The sequence below is a fragment of the Scyliorhinus torazame genome, chromosome 8 (genome assembly GCF_047496885.1).
Source record: "Scyliorhinus torazame isolate Kashiwa2021f chromosome 8, sScyTor2.1, whole genome shotgun sequence".
NCBI lineage: Eukaryota > Metazoa > Chordata > Chondrichthyes > Carcharhiniformes > Scyliorhinidae > Scyliorhinus > Scyliorhinus torazame.
In genome coordinates this window covers 42,778,308-42,803,740 of record NC_092714.1, presented here as the reverse complement: position 1 = coordinate 42,803,740, position 25,433 = coordinate 42,778,308, and the positions used below count along the sequence as shown (strand labels likewise).

Below are 25,433 nucleotides of genomic sequence, written 5' to 3'. Positions count from 1 at the left end.
TCTAAGCTTACACCAGGTCAAACACTGTCGTGTAGGTCTTTGCGTGTGTGTTCTATCTTTCATAGACAGCATGTGATACATCATTCTAAAAGTTAGGGTTACAGCACCAATATGATATCAGGTCAGGAGTTAGCTGTCTGAGACGTCAGTTAAAGATTTGGCTGCCCGTACACCTATTCTAGTTGGCCAGTAATTAAACTTTATTCCATGTTGTGATAGGGTATTTGGAAAGCAGAATTTGCAGTTGACTGGACTCCTATTCAGAAAGGTGGTTTTAAATTTATATGATGGAGCTTTTCATTAACTTTATTCTCAGCTATTGGGGAATGTGGAGTGGTAATTCAGTGTGAAACACAACAATGAATTTAGCTTAGCCCACTGTGGTATGGCTCTGCAAATTCCGTGGTGTTGGGGGGGGGATTTTCCAGTCGGTCCCGCAGAACATGACCCCCGGCAGCCGGACAGACGAACCACATAAAATGGCATAGACTTTGGTGAGACAGTAAGATCCCACCAGTGGCCAATGGGTGAGCCACCGCTGCCACTGGAAAACCCACTGCAGAAAGGCCAGAAAATCCCACTCCTTGTCCATAAGACTACAAGGCATAGGAGCAGAATTAGACCATTCAGCCCATCGAGTCTGCTCCGCCATTCAATCATGGCTGATATCATAGAATTTACAGTGCAGAAGGAGGCCATTCGGCCCATCGAGTCTGCACCGGCTCTTGGAAAGAGCACCCTACCCAAGTTCAACACCTACACCCTATCCCCATAAGCCAGTAACCCCACCCAACACTAAGGGCAATTTTGGACACTAAGGGCAATTTATCGTGGCCAATCCACCTAATCTGCAGATCTTTGGACTGTGGGAGGAAACCGGAGCACCTGGAGGAAACCCACGCACACACGGGGAGGATGTGCAGACTCCGCACAGACAGTGACCCAAGCCGGAATCGAACCTGGGACCCTGGAGCTGTGAAGCAATTGTGCTATCCACAATGCTACCATGATGCCCTCATATGTTTCTCATCCCCATTCATTTTGTCGCTACTAGTTGTTACCTATTTATTGAATATGTCATCAAAACAAAAAGTGTTGGGAAACCTCCGCAGGTCGGGCTGGCACCACCTGTGGTAAGAGAAACGGAGTTAAAGTTTCGAGACCAAAATGAGTGAGTTTTTCCAGCACTTTCTGTTTTTATTTCAGATTTGCAGCATCCGCGGTATTTTGCCCACCGATCCGCGGGCGGGCCTGTGCCGTGGGGGCACTCTTTTCCTTCCATGGCCAACCCGGAAGTGACCACCCCTGCGCATGCGCGGGGATGACGTCAGCAGCCGCTGACGCTCCCACGCATGCGCGGACTTCCGCTGGCCAGCGAAGTCCCTTCGGCCCCGGCTGGCATGGCGCCAAAGGTCATTCCCACCGGCCAGCGGCGGGCAAACCACTCCGGCGCAGACCTAGCCCCTAAAGGTGAGGGCTTGGCCCCTAAAGGTGCGGAGAAATCCGCACCTTTGGGGCGGCCCGACGCCGGAGTGGTTCACGCCACTCCATCCCGCCGGGACCCCCCGCCCCACCAGGTAGGGGAGAATTCCGGCCCTTTACTGCTGTGGCAATAGTGTAAAAATTTCAACATGCCTCCTGTCCCCACAACCACTTTGGTTGAACGCAGCTAACTCCACGGAAACCAGGATGTGAACCTGGAACCTATCAGACTTGTACAGCTTAATATAACAAATTAAATACAAGAGGAGCCTGTATGCTTTTGTGGTTACAAATTACAGCATTTGCATTTCTAAATTGTTTCATAATTCTTTCTCTTATAAAACTCCCTGTTGACACTTAAAAAAAAGTCCTTCCAATTTTTTCTCCTTCTAATCTAAAAGCATTGGTTCATGTTCTGATACCATTCTGTATAGATCAATGTACTCTTTGCCGCAGTGTGACCCTTGACAGTCAATCAACGGTGGAGGGCTTCACATGCAAACTCAATCTGTCCTCACCTGGTATCCACACGTTTACGTCTACAGCAAGAATCACTGGAGCAGTGGAAACCCTTGAAGGTTTTTCCCCTCTCTAATCCACTACTTCTGTTCCCGTCTGTTGTGCTCCAATGTTACACAAGGTCAGCTAACTCCGCTCAGAACAGGAGGATTATGCGTCATTCCTTTCAGCCTGTATTCCTCAGTTACAGCTTCTTGTTACCAACTGAGACATTTGGGGAGTGACATTTATGTATCAGAAGGGATTATCGCCTAGTAAATCTTCCCATACCAGCATTAATCAAGTTTTCCCATGGAGGAATATCAGGGCGAGCGGCATCATGATGTCGTTGCATTGCTAATGATGCCTCGTGGCAATCCTCTTTGAAAACTTCCTGCTGAAAATTGGGACGTAGAAACATTATACAAAAGGCTCCTGCTGTGAAGCCTGCCTAAGATGGAACTATTCCATCATTTCAATGGGTTATTGCAGAAGCAGACGTTTCACCAATGAAGATATAACCAAAGACTTTTCAGGAACATGGCATCTCCACTCTGAAAAGAAGGAAATAATAAATGTGTCCACCCCAGTGCTTGGAATTGAATGCATTAAAACATTTTAAAGTATCATTATGGTCCTCCAGGTTCATCCCCAATGAGAACCTTTTCTTGCTATCCAGTGCAAGATCCAGTGTAGAATTGAAATGATGGTCCGACCTGAGGAAATAACTGGATTGGGGTCCCATGGTGGGGGCATGGGAGGATGACGGGCTGCTGAATAGCTCATTTTCAACATCACTTAGAACTCTAACAGCTGAGGGAAGTGAACTGAGTGTGAAACCAATCACTAAGCCTCTCCCTTGAGAAAAGAGCAATCTGAACTCTTTATTCCTCCTCGGAATGCTTTCCGCTCTTTCCTGCTTCATTTTTAAAAAACATTTATTCTACACAGCACATAGAAAATAACACCACCTGGCCTCTTGTCAGCTGCTGTGCGCAAATTTGTGACCAGAGCCTCTTGAGTATTTAGCCTGATCTAAAACTATTTCTTTCTGCTTTATCCTGTAGCGTTTTCTGTGCTGTCAGCCAAAGAGAATAACAAGAAAACGTAGGATGCAATACTTTAGTGGGGAAGAAGTATTCACTGAACCCTTTGTTTTGGAGGGCGATGTGTTTGTCACAATGGCATCACATTCAAATAACTCAAAACAAACATTTCGATAGAATTTTCTTCACTGCAGTGGACTTTTGCAAAAAGAAAATCCACTCAAAGATTTTCAAGCACCTTTTTCACCAAGGCAATGTGCCTTTAAGCATTGAGTGTAACCAACCATTCAGAGGCTCAGTTACCATGACAACACTATGCCCACCTACACCACCTTTTTACATACAATAAGCAGCAGGCAGGTAATGTTTTGTCACCAAATGTGTTGAATCTAGTGCTGATGGGGGAGAAAGGCAGCAGGAGTCCCCCATCTGTGCTCAAACACTACTTGGCTCACTTTGGTGCTTTTTTGCAATTGAGATCAAGGACAAAGCCCTATCTTTTTTAAGCTTAAAGCATTTCATAATTAGTCTTTTCAGTTGCCAATTCGGAGAAGAGAGATGTTTTTCACCATGCTGCCCTGCCCATTGGGGAAGCTGCTTCCAGATTTTGCCTTCATAAGAGTCAATTTTTTGCCAATTATTTTGGAAACAATTTTTGCTTGAGTTATGCTTGAATTCCAACTGTTTCATTCACGTGGGAGAGGAGAGGCCTCTGCTCAGGACAATGGTGCAGGAAGTGAATCATGTGGGTTGCTTGCTGAATGTACTTGTTCACATGGTTTCACAGTAGGAATAGTTTCATTGGACGTGGACTCCGCAACCTGGGCTAACACATCTATTAAAGAACAAAAAATGACTGCATATAGGACTGAAAACAAGAGTAAGGAAGGTATTTTGTGAATAAATTCTGATAAAATAAGAAAAAGATGGAAGGACCATATTAAAGAACCGTATGCAAGAAATTAAAAACTCAAAATGATTGAGTTAAAAGAAGAAAGTAATGTTGACATTGATTTCATTGGACCAGATATTCTCTCCTGGTCCATGCCACAGTAAACGCGTAATTATTTAGTTTAAGTGAATGTCTCTTTATTTCTCTTTCTCTCTCTCCATCTTTTTCTCTTCCTTTCCTCGTGTGCTGTAGCAGAGAGAATCTTACTGTCCAAAGATGTGTACCTTAGGTGGATTGGGCATGCTAAGTTACCCCTTGATGTACAGGTGGGGTTACATGGGCCTGGATAGGGTGCTCTTTTGGAAAGTCGGTGAAGACGCGATGGACCGAATGGCCTCCTTCTGCGCTGTAGGGATTCTATGACTCTATGATTCAGATACCAAAGAGTGAGATAAGAGCAACAAAAAATGAGATAAAACTTCCAAAAGTGTCTGGAATTGATGAAATACCTACAGACCTGATTAAAAATGTGGGAAAGAGCTTGGCATCAATCTTTACTAAGCCATGTATAGATATTGATTTCTCAGGAGACTGCTCAAAGGACTGCATGCAGACAATAATGATCCCTCTGAGAAGCCAAAGACAGGCCGATTGTTCTGACTTCGATACAATTACAATTTACCGATTCTCCGTGCATCGAAGGTTGTGTTGAGAGTTAAGTTAACGCAAAGAGAGTGGGCGGGAAGGCAAAGGTTACATCAGCGATGAGGAGTTTGGATTCCAGGAGGAAAGAGGCACGAGAGAAACAATCGGCATTATAAGATTAATGAGTGAGTGCTGTTTAGAGTTTGGACTGGAATTACATTTTTGGTTTGCTAAAACATTTGATCGGGTTGACTGGATTAAGCTCTTGACAGTCCTAAGAGACAGAGGAGTGGACTGGAGAGAGAGACAACTCATATGGGACAAACAGCAACTGTGAGAGTATTCAAGAGCTGCAACCAGGGAGTTCGACACGAGTGTTGTTTATCACCAGTCCTCTTCAACGCCGATGCAGAAGCGATGATCAATGAAACATTTGAAGACACAAAATTTGGTGTTAAGATTCGAGGGGGGGGGTGGGGACATGGTGGGGTGGTGGGTGGTGGTGGGTCTGCAGTGGAGGTGGCGAATGATAGCATCATTAGATTTCTAGATGACAGAACACTTGTAGTATGCATAGACAAAGGATTACAAAACTAATAGGTAGACTAGCAGTAGCCAGGCATGAACTTGGGCTGAAAATTAATATTGACATACTAAAGTGATACCTATCTCAGAATCACCAAGAAATAATCATACATTCCTCAAAGGAAGAGAAGTACAATGGGGGCAAGAATCCAAGCAGACACGAGGAGAATGTGCAAACTCCACACAGACAATTACCCGGGGCCGGGATCGAACCTGGGTCCTCAGTGACATAGGCAGCAGTGACGTATATAAAATACTAAGAGGGATTGATAAAGTAAATGTAGACCAAATGTTCCCCCTTGTGGGGCAAATTAGAACGAGAGGTCACAGATATAGGTTGAAAGGCAATAGATTTAAAACTGAGATGAGGAGGAACTACTTCTCCCAAAGGGTGGTGAATTTGTGGAACTCGCTGCCCCATAGTACGGTGGGGTCTGAATCATTAAATGGTTTCAAGAAGTAAATACATATATTTCTGGTTTTAAAAATGGGTTAAGGGTGTTCTCTCTTTGGTTGTTTCTAAATATGGCGGTCAATATGGTTGCCTTCCTTAATTCCAATTACGTTTGCTTTAGAATCGCCAGGTATCTTTCGATACCGCCACAAGGTTCAAACCCGAATACTGATCAAAGAGTCGGTACACCAGTTAGTTCGTTCAAAGTCAATACTATTTATTTACATACACAGCAATATATACTCATGCACGAAATACTACAGGCGAAACTATCACTACTGCTAAAGCCTATACTTAGCTTCGGGCGCCCACTCAGTCAGAGGAACAATGGCCGTTGTTCGGATCTGAGGCTGCTGGGGTCGAAGTAGTAGAGGGGAACAGCTAAGGCCGTCCGTCTGGTAGCGAGCGTTGGCCTTGGACTTACTTGCTTCTGGTGCAGCTGGTGGTCAGGTCTCTCCGCTGTGAGAGCCGATTTCAAGAGAGCGATTCTCTCTTGGAGCCATCTTCTTATACCCGAAGGGGCTTCGCGTGCTTTTGGCCAGGCCTTGAACTTGGCCCCAATCAATTGGGCCATTTCTTGATCATTCGCATTGATCCTGATCAATAAAGGGGTGGGTTCCCTGATGGCTGGGCGTGTCCTAGGTGGCCTCTGGCGTGCTTTGTTTTCTGCTTTCGGTTTGGGGAACTGGCGGCGTGAGGTCTGGGGCCAGATCGGTTACTTAAGTATCTTCCTTTGTTCCCGGAGATGGGTCATCCCATATGCTAATGGGCCTACAGTTTCAGTCTCGTCTGGGAGCTGTTTCTCCAATATGCAGACAGGCTCTGTGCCTGCCCGCTTTCTTAACATTGTCCAATTTTTTCCTGCAATCTTTGCAAATGTACATTTTGTATTCTGGAAGAGGCCATCTCAGATGGCTACAAGGGGATATGGGGAACAGGCAGGGAGGTGGATTTGAGACCAGGAAGAGATCAGTCATGATCTGATTGAATGGGGAGCAGGCTCGAAGGGCTGAATTGCCTACTTCTGCTCCTAATTCCTATGTTCTTATGTTCCTATTAAAATAATTCAGATGTGGTTGATGTAATTAATGCAGTTACATCATCTCAACACTTTGGTTGATGCTGGAGCAATAAGCATCATATTTAACATCATGCTCTGCATCAACTATTCGATGCTGATCACAGAAACGTTTGCTTCTTACATCAGGCGCTACCTTAAACTTGGAGGGGTGGAAATTAATGGCAGACAGCTCCTCTGAAAGCACAGAACGCAGGAACTATTCTGTCCACATGGACTCGGTGATCAAGTCCATGAACACAACAGTGGTGCTCAGCATGATGGAGCTTCTATTGAAAGCTTGCACAGCTGCGAACACTGCTGCTGTGGAATCTCAGATGATCTCCATCTTTGTTCTGGGAACAGCTGTTGACGGGGCTTACAGAGTGCCACATCACTGCTGCAATTGGTTCCCATCGAGAGCTGCAGCAATGCTGAGATGTAGTCCCAGGAAAGTGGCTGCCTTTCCATGAGTCAGGCACCTATTGTAATAACTCAGGGTAGCCTCAAGCCTGTTCCTCTACGTCTTTTCCAAACAGACAGCTGGGCCAAACTACACGGATGCACGCTCAAGTGCTGCAGTCTGCAGCTGGGACCTCCAGATCAATAGCTTCTCACAGTTATCTGGAGAGCCTTGTATTACTAATGCTGTTGTAGCAATTGGTGAAATACTAGCAGTATGCTCAAACAACAAGAACAGGAGATAGACACCAAGAAGTTGCAAAATTATATTTTTAAGTATTTATTTTTAAATTTAGATTACCCAATTAATGTTTTCCAATTAAGGGGCAATTTATCATGTCCAATCCACCTACCCTGCACATCTTTGGGTTGTGGGGGCGAAACTACGCAAACATTGGGAGAATGTGCAAACTCCACATGGACAGTGACCCAGGGCCGGGATCGAACCTGGCACCTTGGCGCCGTGAGGGAGCTAACCAGTGCGCCACCGTGCTGCCCACGTTTTTATGTGTTTCTGATAATTATTTGATATTAATTAAATTGAGTTGTTAGATAAATTTGTTTATTATTTTGGACTTTGCGTTGCCATTTATGTTTATAATGAAGTGAGGTCAAGACCTATGAGACAGGACTGACAGGGAGCAGATTGGTGGGGTGAGTGAAGAAGCTGCTGGACCATCGGTGTACTGAGGATGGGAAGCATAGTCACATTAAGCACTTGGATGAGTTGTTCTTTGAGAGCTCAGGCAGTAGTGGTTGATGTAGCCCCTGCTCTACCACCTCTTCATGCTGCTGGTCCTCGTCATCCTGTTACTCTGACTATTGCATTTCTCGATGCCCAGGTGAACGTAAGGGCTGCTCCTTTATGATTCTAAAGTTAGAGAGCATGCAGACGGTGACCTTGAATTTGGTCACCCTTTCAGGAACCATCCTCTCAAATGGCACATGCAGTGGAAGCATTGCTTGAGCACATGGACCGTCTGCTCAATGACATTTCTTGGGGTACCACGACACTCATTGCACACCAGATTCACAATGTGTGGCTGGGTTCCTGACAGGAAACACAAGGCACTAATGACATTTTCTTTAAATGGTAAAAAGACAGACTTTGGTGATGTATGAAGAATAAGATCCATTTTGAATGGAGGTCCTAGTTATTGAGCTTGTGCCTTATCGCCCATGTGACCATGGTCACTAGGGTTTCTAAGAATTTGCATGGTGCGGAGATATTATAGTGGATCATTTACTGAATAGATGTGTTGTTCACACTCCAGCCCTTCAGGAATTCTGTTAATTGCACTGCATGTTTTTAATTTAATCAAATGCAGATCACGTGTTCCTTGCTGTTGCTGTGATCCCTCCAAGTGTGATTTGCGCTGCAGTTCTTTCAAACACTGTGAGTGAAGGCAGCTTCCCCTCTGACTGCCACAGCATAATGTAAATGAGGTGGGACTTGTACCCCTGATTGCAAAGAAACCCACTTTAGGAGATTTCTTTCTCCTGTATTGCCAGAGATGCAGTGCTATCGGCAATTCCACATTGTTCGGCCATTGGAATTCTCTATTCCTGCTGGCAGCTCACTCCTGCCCATGGATTTCCCAGCGGCGGGGAGAGGCTTCAATGGGAAATCTCATTGCCAAGCGCCAGGAAGAGAAAATCTCGCCGTTAGTGAATGGCGCGGCCCGAGGAGCACGTGGGCTGTGGGACTGGAGAATCCTGCCCTATGTATCCTGAAGGCTACAACAAAAGAGACAGATTTGTTCTGGGGACAGGCATATTGACTTCTTGACCTTCCTGTTTTTGACCTTCAGTACAGGTTTTTGTATTTCTGGGCCTGTATTGGATTCCGCAAACATCACTGAAAAGATCCAGAGTGACAACTTTTGACGAACTGTCCAAATGTTTAGCACAAACAAAACCTGACAGTGAAAGGACTATAGGCCCATATATCCAGATGGATCAAACTCTTATAACAAATCAGATTAAATTGAACACCTCCACTTGTCAATCAAGGTATGGAGAGTAAAAATATAATTACATAAAGGGAACTGCATATCAAACTCAAACCTGGCATTTTTCATTTTACCACAGGTGATGAAGGGCCAAGATAGCTGCCTCAAATATCCTGAAGGCTACCACAAAAGAGAGAGATTTTAAATTAAAAAGTGTTTTTCAGGATATAACAGAATACTGTCACATAGACTAAATGCTGACTTCAGTAATTCAACAAAAATTCCAATTCAGAGAGTATAGAGGACATGTAAGCTTTCTGTTAAATAAAGGGGACAGAGGTTCCGTCTATACTAGTATTGTTCCGCAGGGATCGGTACTGGGATCTTTGCTGTTTGTAATATATATAAATGACTTGGGAGAAAATGTAGCGGGTCTGATTAGCAAGTTTGTGGATCATACTAAGATTGCCGGAATTGCAGACAGTGATGAAGATTGTCAGAGAATATAACAGGATATAGATAGGCTGCAAGATTGGGCGGAGAAACGGCAGATGAAATTTAACCTGGACAAATGCGAGGTGATGCATTTTGGTAGATCTAATTCAGGTGTGAGCTATAAAATAAATGGCTGAACCATCAGGAGCAAAAAGACACAGAGAGATCTGGGCGTGCAGGTCCACAGATTCTTAAAAGTGGCAGCACAGGTGGAAATGGTGGTAAAGAAAGTGTCTGGCATGCTTTCCTTCATCGGATTTCCGGTATAAAAGCTTGCAAATTATGTTACAGTTATATAGAACGTTGGTTCGGCCACATTTGGTCATCACACTACCAGAAGGACGTGGAGGCTTTGGAGAGTGTACAGAAAAGGTTCACCAGGATGTTGCCTGGTATGGAGGGTATTAGCTCTGGGGAGAGATTGAATAAACTGGAATTGTTCTCCCTAGAGAGACGGAGGCTGATGGGTGACCTGATAGAAGTTTATAAAATTATGAGGGATATAGATAGGATGAACAGTTGGAGGCTTTTCCCCAGGGCAGAAATGACAATTACAAGGGGGCACAAGTTCAAGGTGAGGGGGGGATACGTTCAGTGGAGATGTGCAGAGGAAGATTTTTTACAGAGAGGGTGCTGGTGGCCTGGAATGCACTGCCAAGTCAGGTGGTTGAGGCAGATACATTAGCGACCTATAAGACTTATCTGTATTTTCGGGCGCACGCGGGATCGCCGGTTGGGGGCCATTGGAAGCTGCTCCACCGGTGATTCTCCGCGCCTTGACGGGCCGAGTGCCCGCCGAGTTCGGCCGAGTCCCGCCGGTGTGAGTTACGTATGGTCCCACCCGGTGGGACGTCGGAGTTCTGGCTGTGGGGGTCGTCCTGGGGGGGGGGGGGGACCAACTCCAGGGGTGGGGGGGGCCTCCATGGTGGCTTGGCCCACGATCGGTGCCCACTAATCGGCGGGCGGGCTAGTTCTGTGCGGTGCCTATATTCCTCCGCGCCGGGCCCTTGTAGGGCTCAGCTATATTGCCTGCGGGCTGGCGCAGAGACGGGAACCCACGCGCATGCGCGGACTCGCGCCAGCCATGGCGCACATGCGCGGACCCGCGCCAGCTGTGGCACGCCGTCTTCTGAGCGTCGGAGCAGGAGACACCACTCCGGCGCCATACTAGCCCCCTAGGAAGGGGTGAATACCCGGGCCTGGCGGCCCGTTGACGCCGGAGTGGCTCCCGCCGCTTTTGACGCCGGCGTCAGAACTTGGCCGCAGGATCAGACAATCCTGGCCATGGTCTGGATATCTTAACCTAGGTCCTTTAATAATACTACTGCAACATATATATACCTTAACCCAGGCTTTTAAAAACCTTACTGCTGCAACCGATACAAAATACTCCATATATACACCATTTTCTTACATTCATCACACTGTAGAAATGTCATCGCCTCTATCTTGGAATCTTAATATTTCGACTCTAGAATCAAATAACTTGCCATGGCAAATGGTTCAATCAATACTTGGTTCAGCAGAAGCTCCAATGTGGAAGAATTCAAATCAAATGTTTATCAAAACTTAACACATTCTTCCAAACACTAAGCTTGACTCTGGGACATCTCACCTTGCTCAGTTCTTCCTTCTGTAAAAATCAAGTTTACCTCCATCCTATTCAACATCTGAATTTCAAGTAAGACTTGCATTTATGTAGCACCTTACTAGACCACCAGGCATCTCAAAGTACTTTACAGCGGATGAAGTATCTTTTGAATTGTAGTCGCTGTTACAGTGTAGGGAACACAGGAGCTAATTAATGCACAGTGACCTCCCAAAAACAGCAATGCAATAATGACCAGATCATTTTCTTAACTTTGTTTTCTATGCTACACTTTTTAGTTCTACTCTTTGTGCCTTGTCCCATCATCTGGATTTCTCAATTGGAAAACAGAGTTAAAGAGAACAGTGTTGCCAGTTAGAGATAAAGCACATCTTATTACAAGGTCTTGCATATCCAGTATGTAAAATTAACCTAAACCCATTTTTTCTTTTCCCATCAGCGTGCAAACCTGGGTTCTACAAAGCCTTTGCTGGAAATGTTAAGTGTGCCAAGTGCCCTCCTCACAGCCATGCTCAAGAAGAAGGTTCTGTGTACTGCGACTGTGACAGGAATTACTTCAGGGCACACAAAGATCCCATTTCCATGGCATGCACTAGTGAGTACGACTCTTTCTCTCTCATTTTGCTTCTCTGTCACATTGTTCGGCCCAGCATTTTCTGGCTCCAACCATACAGAAAAAGAAATCAGCTTTTGCGATATCCCAGTATTACTGTGATATTATAATCAATACTTGCAATGTGTTTCCTGGATGAGAGATAGCATTTTTATCAAAGCATTAAGAATCTTATTAGAAGGTTATGAATCTTTATAAAGGTAGGTGAGAATGTAGAGTTGGGGCTGCAAACAGATCAGCCATGATCTTATTGAATGGCAGAGCAGGCTCAAGGGGCCGAGTGTCTTACTCCTCCCAATTTGTATGTTTGAAGAAATAAAAACAGAACATGTTGAAATATGCAGCAGGTCTGGCAGTAACTGTGGAGAGAGAGACGGAGTTAACATTTCTGGGGTGTGATTCAGCAGACTTGAGTTAAAGTCCGTTGAACGGTGCATTTAGCGGGGGTTTTCCCAGCACCTGCAGCACCAATTGAGGCCCTTCAGTGGCCAATTAATGACCATTCAAGGGCCTCATCCTACCACCGCTGGTATATTAACCAGCTGCAGGTGGAACTGTCACCACGCAGCATGTACGGCAACTTGCAGCCAGCTTGTCACCTCCAGGTAGATGCCAGGATGGGGGGATGGTGATGGGGGAGAGAGGGTGAGCTTCCTTGATCAAAGGCACTCAATGCCCGATCAAGGAACTGGACATTGGGAAGGGAGGGGGAGGGTGTGAACCTGCTGAGAGTCATCCCTCTGCCCTTGCCACCAACCCCCCTGCACCTCTCTCCCCTCTCACTGCACCACTCATCCTATAAACCCCTCCGCGCAACTCCACATTACTTACCTGTGGCCTGTGTCGCTTGGCTGATGAGAATTTATCCCCAAGGGTCTGGGGGAAGGCTCACAACTGCCTGATTTGTCTTGTGGTTCTGCTGTGGTCCTTCCCAAACAGAGGCAATGTAGGTCTCCAGCCAGCAGGCAAGACTCCCGATGCCTCAAGAAGATTCTGCTCTGCAATTTCTGCCCTTGGTTTGGATTTGGGGTACTTGCTTCCTTTTTCACTTCTGCTGAAATTAATATGTTTCTTCTTTTGGACTTGAGAGTCTGGACTGTCAGTTTTATGAGGGGCAAATCATGTTTGACTAATTTGCTAGAGTTCTTTGAAGATATAACAAGCAAAGCAGATAATGGGGATCCTGTAGATGTAGTATATCTGGACTTCCGGAAGGCGTTTGATCAGAAGGTTAATTCAAAAGGTTAGATGACATGGGATTCAGGGTAATTTATTTGCTTGGATAGAAGCCTGGCTGACGGTTAGAAGACAGAGAGTCGGGATAAATGGGTCTTTTTCTGAATGGCCAGATGTAACTAATGGGGTGCCACAGGGTTCAGTCCTTTGGCCCCAGATATATACAATCTGTATAAATGACTTGGATACAGGGATAGAAGGTTCTATAGCCAAATTTGCAGAGAAAACAAAAATAGGTGTGACAGTAAGTTACAATGAGGAAATAAGAACCTTACAAATTATTATAGAGAGGTTAGGAGAGTGGACTAAAATGTGGCAGATGGAGTTTAACGTAGATAAGTGTGAGGTCATGCATTTTGGTCGGAAAAGGCAACTTACTATCGAAATCATAGATTTCATAGAATTTACAGTGCAGAAGGAGGCCATTTGGCCCATCGAGTCTGCACCGGCTGTTGGAAAGAGCAACCTACCCAAGGCCCACACCTCCACCCTATCCCCATAACCCAGCAACCCCACCCAACACTATGGGCAATTTTGGACACTAAGGGCAATTTAGCATGGCCAATCCACCTAACCTGCACATCTTTGGACTGTGGGAGGAAACCAGAGCACCCGGAGTAAACCCACGCACACACGGGGACGATGTGCAGACTCCGCACAGCCAGTGACCCAAGCTGGAATCGAACCTGGGACCCTGGAGCTGTGAAGCAATTGTGCTATCCACAATGCTACTGTGCTGCCCCTTTGGGCAGAGAAATGGGGAGAGAATTTGGGGTGCTCCAGTGCAGAGGGATCTGGAGGTCCTTGTTCATGAGTCACAGAAAACCAGAATACAGGTAGAGCAGATAATGAAGAAAGCAAATGGAATGTTGGCATTTATAGCTAAAAGAATAGAGTATAAAGGTAAGGAAGTGTTGTTGCAACTGTACAACGCATTGGTTAGACTATACCTGGAGTATTGTGCACAGTTTCTGTCCCCTCATTTGAGGAAAGATGTAGTGGCATTGGAGGCAGTTCAGAGGAGGTTCACTAGATTGATTCCAGAGATGAGGGGTTTGTCGTATGAGGAGAGATTGAACAGTTTAGGCCTATACTCTCTAGAGTTTAGAAGAATGAGGGGAGATCAAATTGAGGTATACAAGATGACAAAAGATATGGATAAAGTAGACGTGGAGAGGATGCTTCCTCTTGTGGGGCATTCTAGAACGAGAGGTCAGTCTTGAGATAAGAGATAACAAATTTAAATCAGAGCTGAGGAGAAACTACTCCCAAAGGATTGCGAATCTGTGGAATTTGCTACCCAGAGTGCGGTGGGTGCAGGGGCAGTAAGTAAATTTAATGGGGACACATTTAAGGAGACACATTTTTAATTGGTAATGGTTGAAGGGTTATGGAGAATGGGCAGGACGGTGGAGTTAAGGCCAGGATGAGATCAGCCATGATCGAATTGCGGAGCAAGCTCGATGGGCCAAATGGCCTAATTCTGCTCCTATATCTTATGAACTTATGAACATCCAGTCGCAGTGAATAGAATCATAGAATTTACAGTGCAGAAGGAGGCCATTTGGCCCATCGAGTCTGCACTGCCTCTTGGAAAGAATACCCCACTTAAGCCCACATCTCCACTTCATCCCCGTAACCCAGTAACCCCACCTAACCTAAGGGCAATTTAGCATAGTCAATCCACCTAACCTGCCATCTTTGAACTGGGGAGGAAACCGAAGCACCTGGAGGAAACCCACGCAGACACAGGGCGAACGTGCAGACTCCACACAGACAGTCACCCAAGCCGGGAATCGAACCTGGAGCTGTGAAGAAACTGTGCTAACCACTGTGCTACCGAGGAATGCAGCTTTTGTTGAAAATAATTTGCCTCACAATTTGTTACAAAGTTGGAAACCTTCAGGTTATAAGATTGTACGGAGTGAAAAGTTAATATGCACGTGGTATTTTGGTAAGGGGTCTCTCTCTTTCTGAGAATGAAGCATTGCAAATGGAACTTCATGACTGAGTTTGGGAGTTTGGTGTTGATACCAATAAACCCTGATTAGCACATGACTTTGCCAATCCCGCATCAACCCTTTCCATCAAGATAATCCAGATCATCAAACCAATGTCTGTACTAGCCAAATAAAAATAAATATGGTCATTGCAATAATGTACCTCTGGATAGCCAGTCATCATGTCCCCATTTAAATGCATGGATTTTAATTGCAGCATACAAAGTTCAGAATGGAATGCTATGAGATCTGGCCTGCTATGTAGGAAAGTTTACAGGGAACGTTTCTTGGTGAAAATACTCTTTTTATCAAGGTTAATAAAGGCTGAGCAGAATATTTCGTAATTTAGAGCAAATCTTGCTTCTGCTATAGAGTAGGGTCTAACCTCTGATAGCATCGATGATGGGGAGCATTCCCGAATGACTGGGACCAGCCGAAGAATCTCTCTGGTATGCCCTAGCCTGGGAAATCAAAATTGCATGCTGATAAATCCACCAGCGAAAGAAAGAAAAATATCTTGGAATGTGAACCAAGGCATTAACACACCGATAAACCTATCAAATATTCTTTATGAATTGGTTTGTATAACAACAGGGCATGACCAAAGACAACTGCAACATGACAGATGTCCCGTAAATTGAACCCTGCTCATTATAATGGGTTATGATGTAAATTGAATTCTTCAATGTGTATTACTCCTTTGCAGCAGACTGTGTATTTAATTCTGTTATCACGAATGTTAACCTAAACAGAACACTTCGGTACCTAATCCAGTTATATTTAGTCAATGTCATATTTGACATCTCCCCTAAAAGATCTTTACTACTTGACATTGTAGATGCTGAGGAAATATTTCCCCTGGCTACAGAGTCTAGAGTTTCAAGATAAGGGGACAGCCATTTCTGACTAAGACGAGGAGAAATTCCTTCACTCAGATGGTTGTCAATCTTCGGAATTTTTTACCCCCAGAGGATGCTCTGTCGTTGAGTACATTCAAGGCTGAGATTGATAGATTGTTGGACTCCAAGGGAATCAAGAGATATGGGATTCAGGCGGGAACGTGGAGTTAAGGGCAAGGATCAGCCATAATCTTATTAAATGGTAGAGCAAGCTTGAGGCTCTGTATGTCCTATTCCGCCTCATATTTCTTGTGTTTTCTCTATCTACTGTTTACTGAGGTGTTAACCCGTCTCAGGATTAAAACTGAAAGCAGGAATTTTATGTGAATACGTTGGCACATCTGTTCCTAATATCGCACAGCGTTGTTTCAACTCCTAAGATAGAACTGCCGTCAAAGGGAACCTCGGAAAAACTCTGCGGAGTGCTTCAGGTGAACTGTTAAGCACATGAAATGTGAAGTGAACTGTGCTGGTTGCTTGATAACTGATTGAATTTATCAGTCCCAAACTGCGTGTGGACAAAGTATAAAATCTCTTTAAGCATGGCAGTGCAAAGCCAGCAGAGTGACATGATTGAATGGGACTGAGGGACACATGAAATGCAGCAGCTTTGTGCCGATGCTTCTCGGAGAACTGACCCCAAAACCTGACTTGTCAGACATCAAAGTAAAATAAGCCCAAAGGCATTATTGGATAACGGTTTGTAATCTCGCCTTGCAAATATAATAGAAATAAGAAATATTGGTTGGAAAAAAATTCAATAAAGCATCTGCATACTTCATAATTCCGTGGGCTAATCATTGATCTGTTGGGCTCCTGCTACTAACAATTCATTGGAGAAGGATTAATAGTTCATTTCATTTTAAAATGAAGTTTGAATATGAATGTCTTTCGTGTGTCATATTTTCTTCCGTTAATAAAGTCGGGCATCAGTTACACTTTTTCAACAAGGCTCAGGGCTCAAAGGATTAAGCTGTAATTATGGTAAGCCAAATTTAATTAAAATATTATTGCGGTCTGTAGAGTCACATGATGTACAGGTTCCCCACTGCTCCCAGCCCAAAGCTTAAAAGAAAATGGCTTTATTGGAGACAAATAAATTGTGATGGCTGAGTTGCAGTAACCTTCCTCTTGCTTTTTAAAAAATGTCCTTTCCTTGCCCTATTTAATCCCAGGGCCTCCCTCCATCCCGAGGAATGTGTTTTCCAACATCAACGAGACATCGGTCATTTTGGACTGGAGCTGGCCGACCGACGCAGGGGGCCGCAAGGACATCACTTTCAGCGTCATCTGTAAGAAGTGCGCCAGCGGCCCGAGGCAATGCGAGCCTTGCGTGAGCAACGTGCAGTTCCTGCCTCGGCAGACGGGCCTGGCCAACACCACGGTGACGGTGGTCGACCTGCTGGCGCACACCAACTACACCTTTGAGATTGAGGCCGTGAACGGAGTGTCCGGAATGAGCCCGGTGCCCCGGCAGTTTGCTGCAGTCTCCATCACCACCAATCAGGCAGGTAAGTCGCATTGTTTACTCCTTAGTTGAAAGGAATCAAAAGGACAAGAGCGTAGTTGAGTAGAAACTGTTTCCAGGGACAAGTTATGGTGATGGGCAGTAGGACTGGAAGTGGAGATTTACCAGGATGCTGCCTGGACTGGAGGGCATGTCTTATGAAGAAAGGTTGAGGGAGCTGGGGCTTTTCTCACTGGAGTGAAGAAGGAAGAGAGGTGACTTGATCGAGGTGTACTAGGTGATGAGAGGCCTGGATAGAGTGGATAGCCAGAGACTTTTCCCCAGGGCGGAAATGGCTGTCACGAGGGGACGTAATTTTAAGGTAATTGGAGGAAGGTGTAGGGGAGATATCAGAGGTAGCTTCTTTACACAGAGAGTGGTGAGTGCATGGAATGCACTGCCAGCGGAGGTGGTGGAGTCAGAATCGTTAGGGACTTTTAAGCGACTCTTGGACAGGCACATGGACAGCAGTAAATTGAAGGGGTGTAGGTTAGGTTGATCTTCGATTAGGATAAATGGTTGACACAACATCATGGGCCGAAGGGCCTGAAATGTGCTGCACTGTTCAATGTTCTATGTTGGAGGTGAAGAGACTTTTAACTTACACAGTGAGTTATTTCGATCTGGAATGTACTGCCAGGAAGTGGGGAATGGAAGCAGATCCAATCATAACTTTCAAAAAGGACTTGGATATTTATTTAAAGCAGGAATATTTGCAACGCTGTGGGGAAAGATGAGGGTGAGTGGGACTAATGAGAGTTGGAACAGACACAATGAGCCAAATGGCCACCTCCTATGCTACATAGTTCTATGAACCGCTTCTTAAGATGTGGAGATCTTGACTGAGATTACAAACATTTCGGCCAAAATTTTCTGACTGTTCCCACTGCCAGGATCTTCTATTCCTGCTGACGGCAGGTTCCCCGGTGGCAGAGGGTGCAAACAATGGGAAAACCAATGGCACAACACCTCTGCCACTTCAAAACATGCCACAGGGGAGGGTGGGGAGGAAATTCTCATGCTTTGTTGTAAATGTTGTATTACTGGCACTATTGGGTATTGATTCTGATGGCCTTTTGAGCTTAATGGATGTGACACAATTTTGATGCCCTAATTAACTTGCAATTTAGGGTCAGTATAACCCCCAAAATAACTACAGTAATGATACTAACATAGTTGTTCCTGAATCAGTCACTGGTTTTCTGACTGCATTATTCTTCCCATTATTTCTAGCTTGTAACAGTAGACCTCAGTAGCATTCCAGTGATATCATTAGCATTTATTGATCTCAAAAATAGATACAAATGGGGTAGAATAATTAGTATTAGTACTAATCATAAACACAAACCCATATTCATTACCTTACGGTACTATAATGTTATTCTTTGTTTGCAGCTTTAAAAGAAAGAAACAAAATTAAGAAATGCAACTCCAATGATGGATATATTCTGTTTACGTTATTTTTTGGAATCTTTTCCCAATCTTTTTTCCTGTACATACTCATCCACATTGACTACTGAGTACTGGCAGCTCCCTCATCCAATTGGCCATACCTCTCGGGTAAACCTAGTCTCTGATCTATGATGCCGCTTCAAACATGACCCGTATCACAGCAGCAGCCACATAAGGGCCCCATCCCGCTTCTGTCGCTGTTTTACCCATGGCGGATGGGGGGGGGGGCGGAGGGTCACATCAAGTGGGTAACCTGACAACGTTATCTGCACAGGCTAGTGTCAAGCAAAGTGGGTCCCCTGGGCAGGCTGCCCTCTGACCTTTTAGCCTTGGGGTGGGGCCACAATGCCCCGTAAAATCCAGCCCCATAAGTGAGAGATCTGACCAATCTCCCCTTTTCCTAGGAGCACTGAGAGTAATTGTAGCATTTGTTTGTTACATACTAATATACAAATTTGGAGCAGGCGTAAGCCATTCGGCCCCTCAAGTCTGTTCTCCCATCAATAAGATCATGGCTGATCAGATTTTAACCTTTCACCCCCCTGTTTATCAAGAATCTATCTACCTCTGCCTTACAGACATTAAAGTACGCTACTTCAACCATCGTTTTAGGACGAGAATTCCAAAGATTCACAACCCCCTGAGAGAAAGACTTTTCCTCTGGTGCAATTCAGCAAACTTAAAACTAAGTCCGGTTTTGGGAGCGTTTGGCAGGGTGTTTCCCAGCAGCTGCAGCGCCAAGATTCACCCTTTTATTCACCAGCACTTTGCCGGTTTTTTGGGCCTCGGGGAGTTTCTCCTCGCTGGGGCCACACTTTGGTCGCCAGCAGGAACGGCTCCTCATAGATCGGAGCACCATTTTGACCGGCAGCCCTGATCTCTGCACCCCACCCCACCTGCCTTGCCCCCCGAAACAATCTAGGAGCCCCTCAAACCCCCCTCACCCTCCTCTAATGGGCAAGCCCCCCCTCTGGGCACAGCCCCTGGCTGTGGCAGTCTTGCACCCAGGCACCTTGGCACTGCCAGCCTGGCACCGTGGTAGTGCCATGATCGGGTGTCACTGCCAGGCTGGCAGTGCCAAGGCATTTGGTGCCTGGGGGAGTGTCAGGGTATCACCCCATCCCCGACCACCCAGGGGTCTTTAATGGCCTGCAAAACCCCCCCAAGGTGCAGTCATGCCTGGTTCACGTTTGTGGAAACCAATGCTAAACAGCGCCCTGTTGAGGTCTCCCAGGTGCAGCTGTTGACTCCGGATGAAAGCAGCCTCGGGTATTTAAATGAGCCTAATAGTTCATCTGAATAGAATTATCTGGATCGCGCCCAGCGAGAGAGTGATCCAGATCGTGCGATCAAGGTGGGGCGGGTCTGGAGACTTGCGATCGGCCTGACGTGAAGTCCGATTTGGGGCTCTCACGGGATTCACCCGTTGTGCCCGGCATTGTGTCGGACATAATGTGATGGCTAAATAGCGCCCCTCATCTATGTCTTAAATGCATGACCCTTGATATTGAAACAGTGACCCTGAGTCTCCCACAAGAGGAAATGTCCTTTCCACATCCACTCTGTCAGGTTCCCTCAGGATGCTACCTCAGCTGAAATCATAGCAACAAAATCAAACTTAAATTCTCCCTTGTCTGCATGGCGCAGCATAATAATTGGATGGCTCACTTGCCATACAAGTGTTCAGGGCAAAAGATGGTTTGGTCGATCCATTCCTGTCATCACTGGTGACACTGGTATTTTCAATTCTGAAAATCTGTTTCACTTTAGGGATAAGAGCAAAATAATATTTTCACAAGGATATATTAAGTAACCTGAGTTTATTGAACAAGTATAAAATAATACAATAGAAAGCACGAGTTATATATCAATTTAACATAAATATACAATTGCAAAAATGAAAATAAAGGAACGTTTATTGTTTTTAATAATTTATAGTGCTTGTGCTAAAAGGCTTGCACAAAAACAGCAATTGTTTAACTTGGATGTGTCTCCTTCACTGTTGGCTGGAAGCCCTTGATCAGTATCTTTCTTTTTTAATTCTTTCACTGGATGTGGACATTGCTGGCGAGGCCAGGATTTGTTTCCCGTCCCTAATTGTGCTTTAGAAGGTGGTAGTGAGACACCTTGAACCGCTGCAGTCCGTGTGGTGTAGGTTCAGGAAGGGAATTCCAGAGTTTTCACCCGGGGCAGCATGGTAGCACAGTGGTTAGCACAGTTCCTTCACAGCTCCAGGGTCCCAGGTTCGATTCCCGGCATGGGTCACTGTCTTTGCGGAGTCTGCACGTTCTCCCCGTGTGTGCGTGGGTTTCCTCCGGATGCTCCAGTTTCCTCCCACAGTCCAAAGATGTGCAGGTTAGGTGGATTGGCCATGATAAATTGCCCTTAGTGTCCAAAAAGGTTAGGTGGGGTAACTGGGTTACGGGGATAGGGTGGAGGCACGGCCTTAAGTAGGGTGCTCTTTCCAAGGGCCGGTGCACACTCGATGGGCCGAACGGCCTCCTGCACTGTAAATTCTATGATTCTATGACAGTGAAGGAGCGACGATATAGCTCCAAGTCACAATGGTGCGTGGGTTGGAGGGCAACCTGAAGGTGGTGGTGTTCCCATGCATCAACTCCTTTAGAGTTGTACTCTCCAGGCAAGTGGAGAGTATTCCATCATACTCCTGATCTGTGCCTTGCAGATGGTGGACAGGCTTTGGAAGTGAAGAGGTGAGTTACTCACCACCGAATACCCAGGGCGGGATTCTTCCGTAATCGGCGAGGCGGGAAACTCCGGCAGGACGGAGTGGCGTGAACCACTCCGGAATCCTCCGCACCTTTTAAGGGCTAGGCCCGCCCTGGAGTGGTATGCGCCCCGCCAGCTGGCGGGAAAGGGGCTTGGCGCCACGCCAACCGGCACCGAAGGGCCTCCGCCGGATGGCGTGAGTTGGCGCATGCGCGGGAACGCCAGCATGTGCTGGCGTCATCCCCTCTCATTCGCAGAGGGCTTCATTTCCACACCGGGAATGTCGGACCGGTACAGGCTCCGGTGCGGAAGGATAGAGTTGCGCCACGGCACAGGCCCGCCAACGGACCGGTGGGCCCCGATCGCGGGCCAGGCCACCATGGGGGCACCTCCCGGGGCCAGATCCCCCCGCCCCCCAAAAACCCCAGAGGCCGCCCGCGCCGCCAGGTCCCGCCGGTAAGGACCTACTCCAATTTACGCCGGCGGGACTGGCAAAAGACGGGCGGCACTTCGGCCCATCGCGGGTCGCCGATTTCGGGCAGCCCTGGGGCCCGTTGCGTCGCGCCGGTCCCCGCCATTCTCCGAGGCGGGCGGCTCGACTCACGTGGGCCGATTTTTTGGGGGCCGGAGAATTTGGAGGACGGCGGGGGCAGGATTCACGCCGCCCCCCCCCCCCCCCGGCGATTCTCCGACCCGGCGGGGGTTCGGACAATCCCGCCCCCAGTCTCTGACCTGCTCCTGTATCTACAGTATTTATGTGGCTAGTCCAGTTCAGCTTCTAGCCAATGGTAACCCACCCAGGATGTTGATAGTGGGGGATTCAGTGATACCCTTAAATGTCAAGGGGAGATGGTTAGAGACTTTCTTGTAGGAGGTGGTGATTGCTTAGAGCTTGTGTGATGAGAATGTTATTTTTCAGAGATGAACCTGATCTTGGATATTATACAGATCTTGATGCAGGGATCGCTTCAGTATCTGAGGAGTTGTGAATGATCCTGAACATCGGGTAATCATCAACGAACAATCCCATTTCTAACCTTATGATGGAGGAAGGTCAATCATGAAACAGTTGAAGATGATTGGGCCGAGGATGCTACCCTGAGGAACCCTTGTAGTGATGTCCTGAGACTTAAATGATTGAAGTTTAACAGCCACAACAATCTTCCTTTGTGCTAAGTATGACTCCAACTAGTGGAGAGTTTTCCCCCTGATTTCCATTAATATCAGTTTTGCTGCTTGATCCCATACTTGGGTCAAATTCTGCCTTGATGTCAAGGGCAGTCATTCTCACCTAACGTCTTGAGTTCAGCGTTTTTGTCCATGTTTGGACCAAGGCTGCAGTGAGGTCAGAAGTTGAGTGAACCTGGTGGAACCAAAACTGAGTAGTTTTTGCTGTGTAAGTGCCCATTGATGTTCCTTTCCATCACTTTACTGATGATTGAGCGGAGACGGATGGGGCGGAATTGGCCGGGTTGAATTAGTCCTGCGTTTTGTGGACAGGATACACCTGAGCAATTGTCCACAATCTCGGATAATGCTCGTGTATAGCTGTACTGAAAGAGTTTGGCTAGGGGAACACCTAGCTCTGGAGCACAAGTCTTCAGCACTATTGTGAGGATGTTGTCGAGGCACATAGCCTTTGCAATATCCAGTGCCCTCGATATCATGTGGATTGAGTTTAATGGGCTGAAGCTTAGCATCTCTGATGCTGGTGGCGTCAGGAGCAGGTTGAGGTGGACCACCTAACCGGCAGGTCAGACTGAAGTGGGCTGAAGCGTCTGCAACTTTCTCTGTCCTATCGAAAAGGTAGAAGGAGCCTTGGGTGGGATTCTCCAGTCCTCCAGCCGCATGTTTCTAGGCAGCGCGCCGTTCGCTGGTGGCGGGATTCTTTACTCCCGCCGCTAGTCAATGAGATTTCCCATTTAAACCATCCCACGCCACTGCGAAACCCATTCGCCGGGGTGCGCTGCCAGTGGGATAAGTGAATCCTGGCGACCAGGCAATTCCAGCCAATATCTCATCTGCGAAACAGCACCTCTGAGAATGTGGCACTCCCTCTGCACTGTTCTTCGATGTCATCCTAGATTATTTGCTCAAGTACTGGTGGGGGTGCTCTGTGTTCTGTGTGCAGTAGGTGTAGCCAAACTGCAAACGGATTTAGAAAGAACAGCGTTCAAATTTGTGAGTCCGAGGTCCTGACTGTGCAGCTCAAAGACTGGAGGGCGCCGCCATCATATAAACAAGCAGCATGGAAAAATTAGAAAATATTAAAACAAAATGTTGAACTAAATATCAAAATACCTTTAGGGTGTGATCAATTAGCAACAATAGGCATAAAGTGGGAAAGCAGGGTATAATTGGGGAAAGGCACATTGATTGACAGGTAAGACCTTAGTCTTTAATAAGGCTCAGTATCTTCAATTAATCTTCAATTTCAAGCTACTGCATTCCTAGTTGTCCGTTATTGTTTAGATGATTGGCAGCACATCGGGGTGCTCCACAGTTCATTCATGGAAGTGTTTTAGGAGGCAGAGGTCCAAATAGTTCCCACCCAAATATTATGTTGAGAATTTGGCACTGGAGGGAAATGGGTTATGAGATAAAATCATTGCTTTGTATTCATACCGACACCTTTGCAGGTTTCAAACTGCCTCCGTAAACTTAGATTTATGAGATAAAAAACATTGCATTGGGATTTAACTCGTCTCCGTGTTCAGATGAAATTTTGCTCAGACCTTTGTGCTTTGTATCATTTGAACGTCTGATTTGTGAGTCAGGGGGTGGTGTTGCTGCCTTGTAAAACAAATGTGCTTGTAGCTTATCTCAGAGGGATGTGTTCGTACTCAGCCCGACAATTTTTAGTACCCAATTTGTTTTAATGCCCAGTGTGGGATTGGCACTGTTGTAATGTTCTGGAATGATTTTACTTCACATTGTAGCTTAACAACTGGTTGCAACTAAAGGACAAGTTTGATGAGGTCAAACATTTGTTGACTTTGATTTTGATGATTGTGGGAAGTCCTGTGCTGAGTTTCTAACATAAAAGCTTGATGTATATTGTTGGTTGTTGCAAATTGCAGCAACCATCATCAAATCGGCGACAGCGAACCCCTGCCGTGGGTTTCCTGGCGGACATGGGTGGATTCAATGCAAAATCTCATTGACAGTGGCCGCCACCTCCCGCTGCTGAGAAACACACCACGGGATCTGGGGTGGGGGGTGGGGACCCCATCCCATTACCTCTTGGACCCAATTTTCAATTTCAGTATACAGTGCCCTTGCACTAAATGTCTGAGCGTTTGATCACGAACACTCAGTGCAGGCAAATGTGTGCACTGGCAGTAACCCTACCCAGCATTAATCCTGACCATTCATAACCAGCATTTAAGGCAAAGTGATTTCTTGCATAAGGGAAACATGGGGGTGAAATTTAACTTGTAGGGGATGCAGAACAAGCCGAATTGTGCTTGCTGCCCATTAAAATGTGCCAATGTGGTTTCATTCAAATCAAAGAAACTAATATTGGGTGAAAGTTTCTGTTTGGGATATTCCCCTGCCGGAGGTGAGTTGCGACCTGATTTGCTCCCCCGCTGGGAGCGCAAATCAGGAAGCAATTTACTGAACTTCGTCATGCTATTTTATGCATGGCGAGGATTACGAGGGAATTCTGCTATCGGGCCACCATTTTGAAAGCAGAATCCCGCGTCTGGCTACTCCCCCCACATCACAATTTAGGCCCCCCCCCCCAAAGCATTGCAAATCAGCCCCCCACCCCTGGATTTTCTGGGTACTCCACCTTCCTCCAAGTAGGGGAGTGAC

General features: G+C 46.2%; 1 protein-coding gene across 2 annotated transcripts in view; it reads left to right on the top strand.

Moving 5' to 3' along the window:
• epha3 (eph receptor A3) overlaps nucleotides 1–25,433 on the top strand; it is a 329,916-nt gene that overhangs the window by 175,296 nt on the left and 129,187 nt on the right. For both annotated transcript variants that reach the window (XM_072513451.1, XM_072513450.1), the window contains exons 4-5: nucleotides 11,617–11,772; nucleotides 17,101–17,436. In XM_072513451.1, the coding sequence (XP_072369552.1) occupies nucleotides 11,617–11,772; nucleotides 17,101–17,436 (492 nt within the window). The remainder of the gene's footprint in view (nucleotides 1–11,616; nucleotides 11,773–17,100; nucleotides 17,437–25,433) is intronic.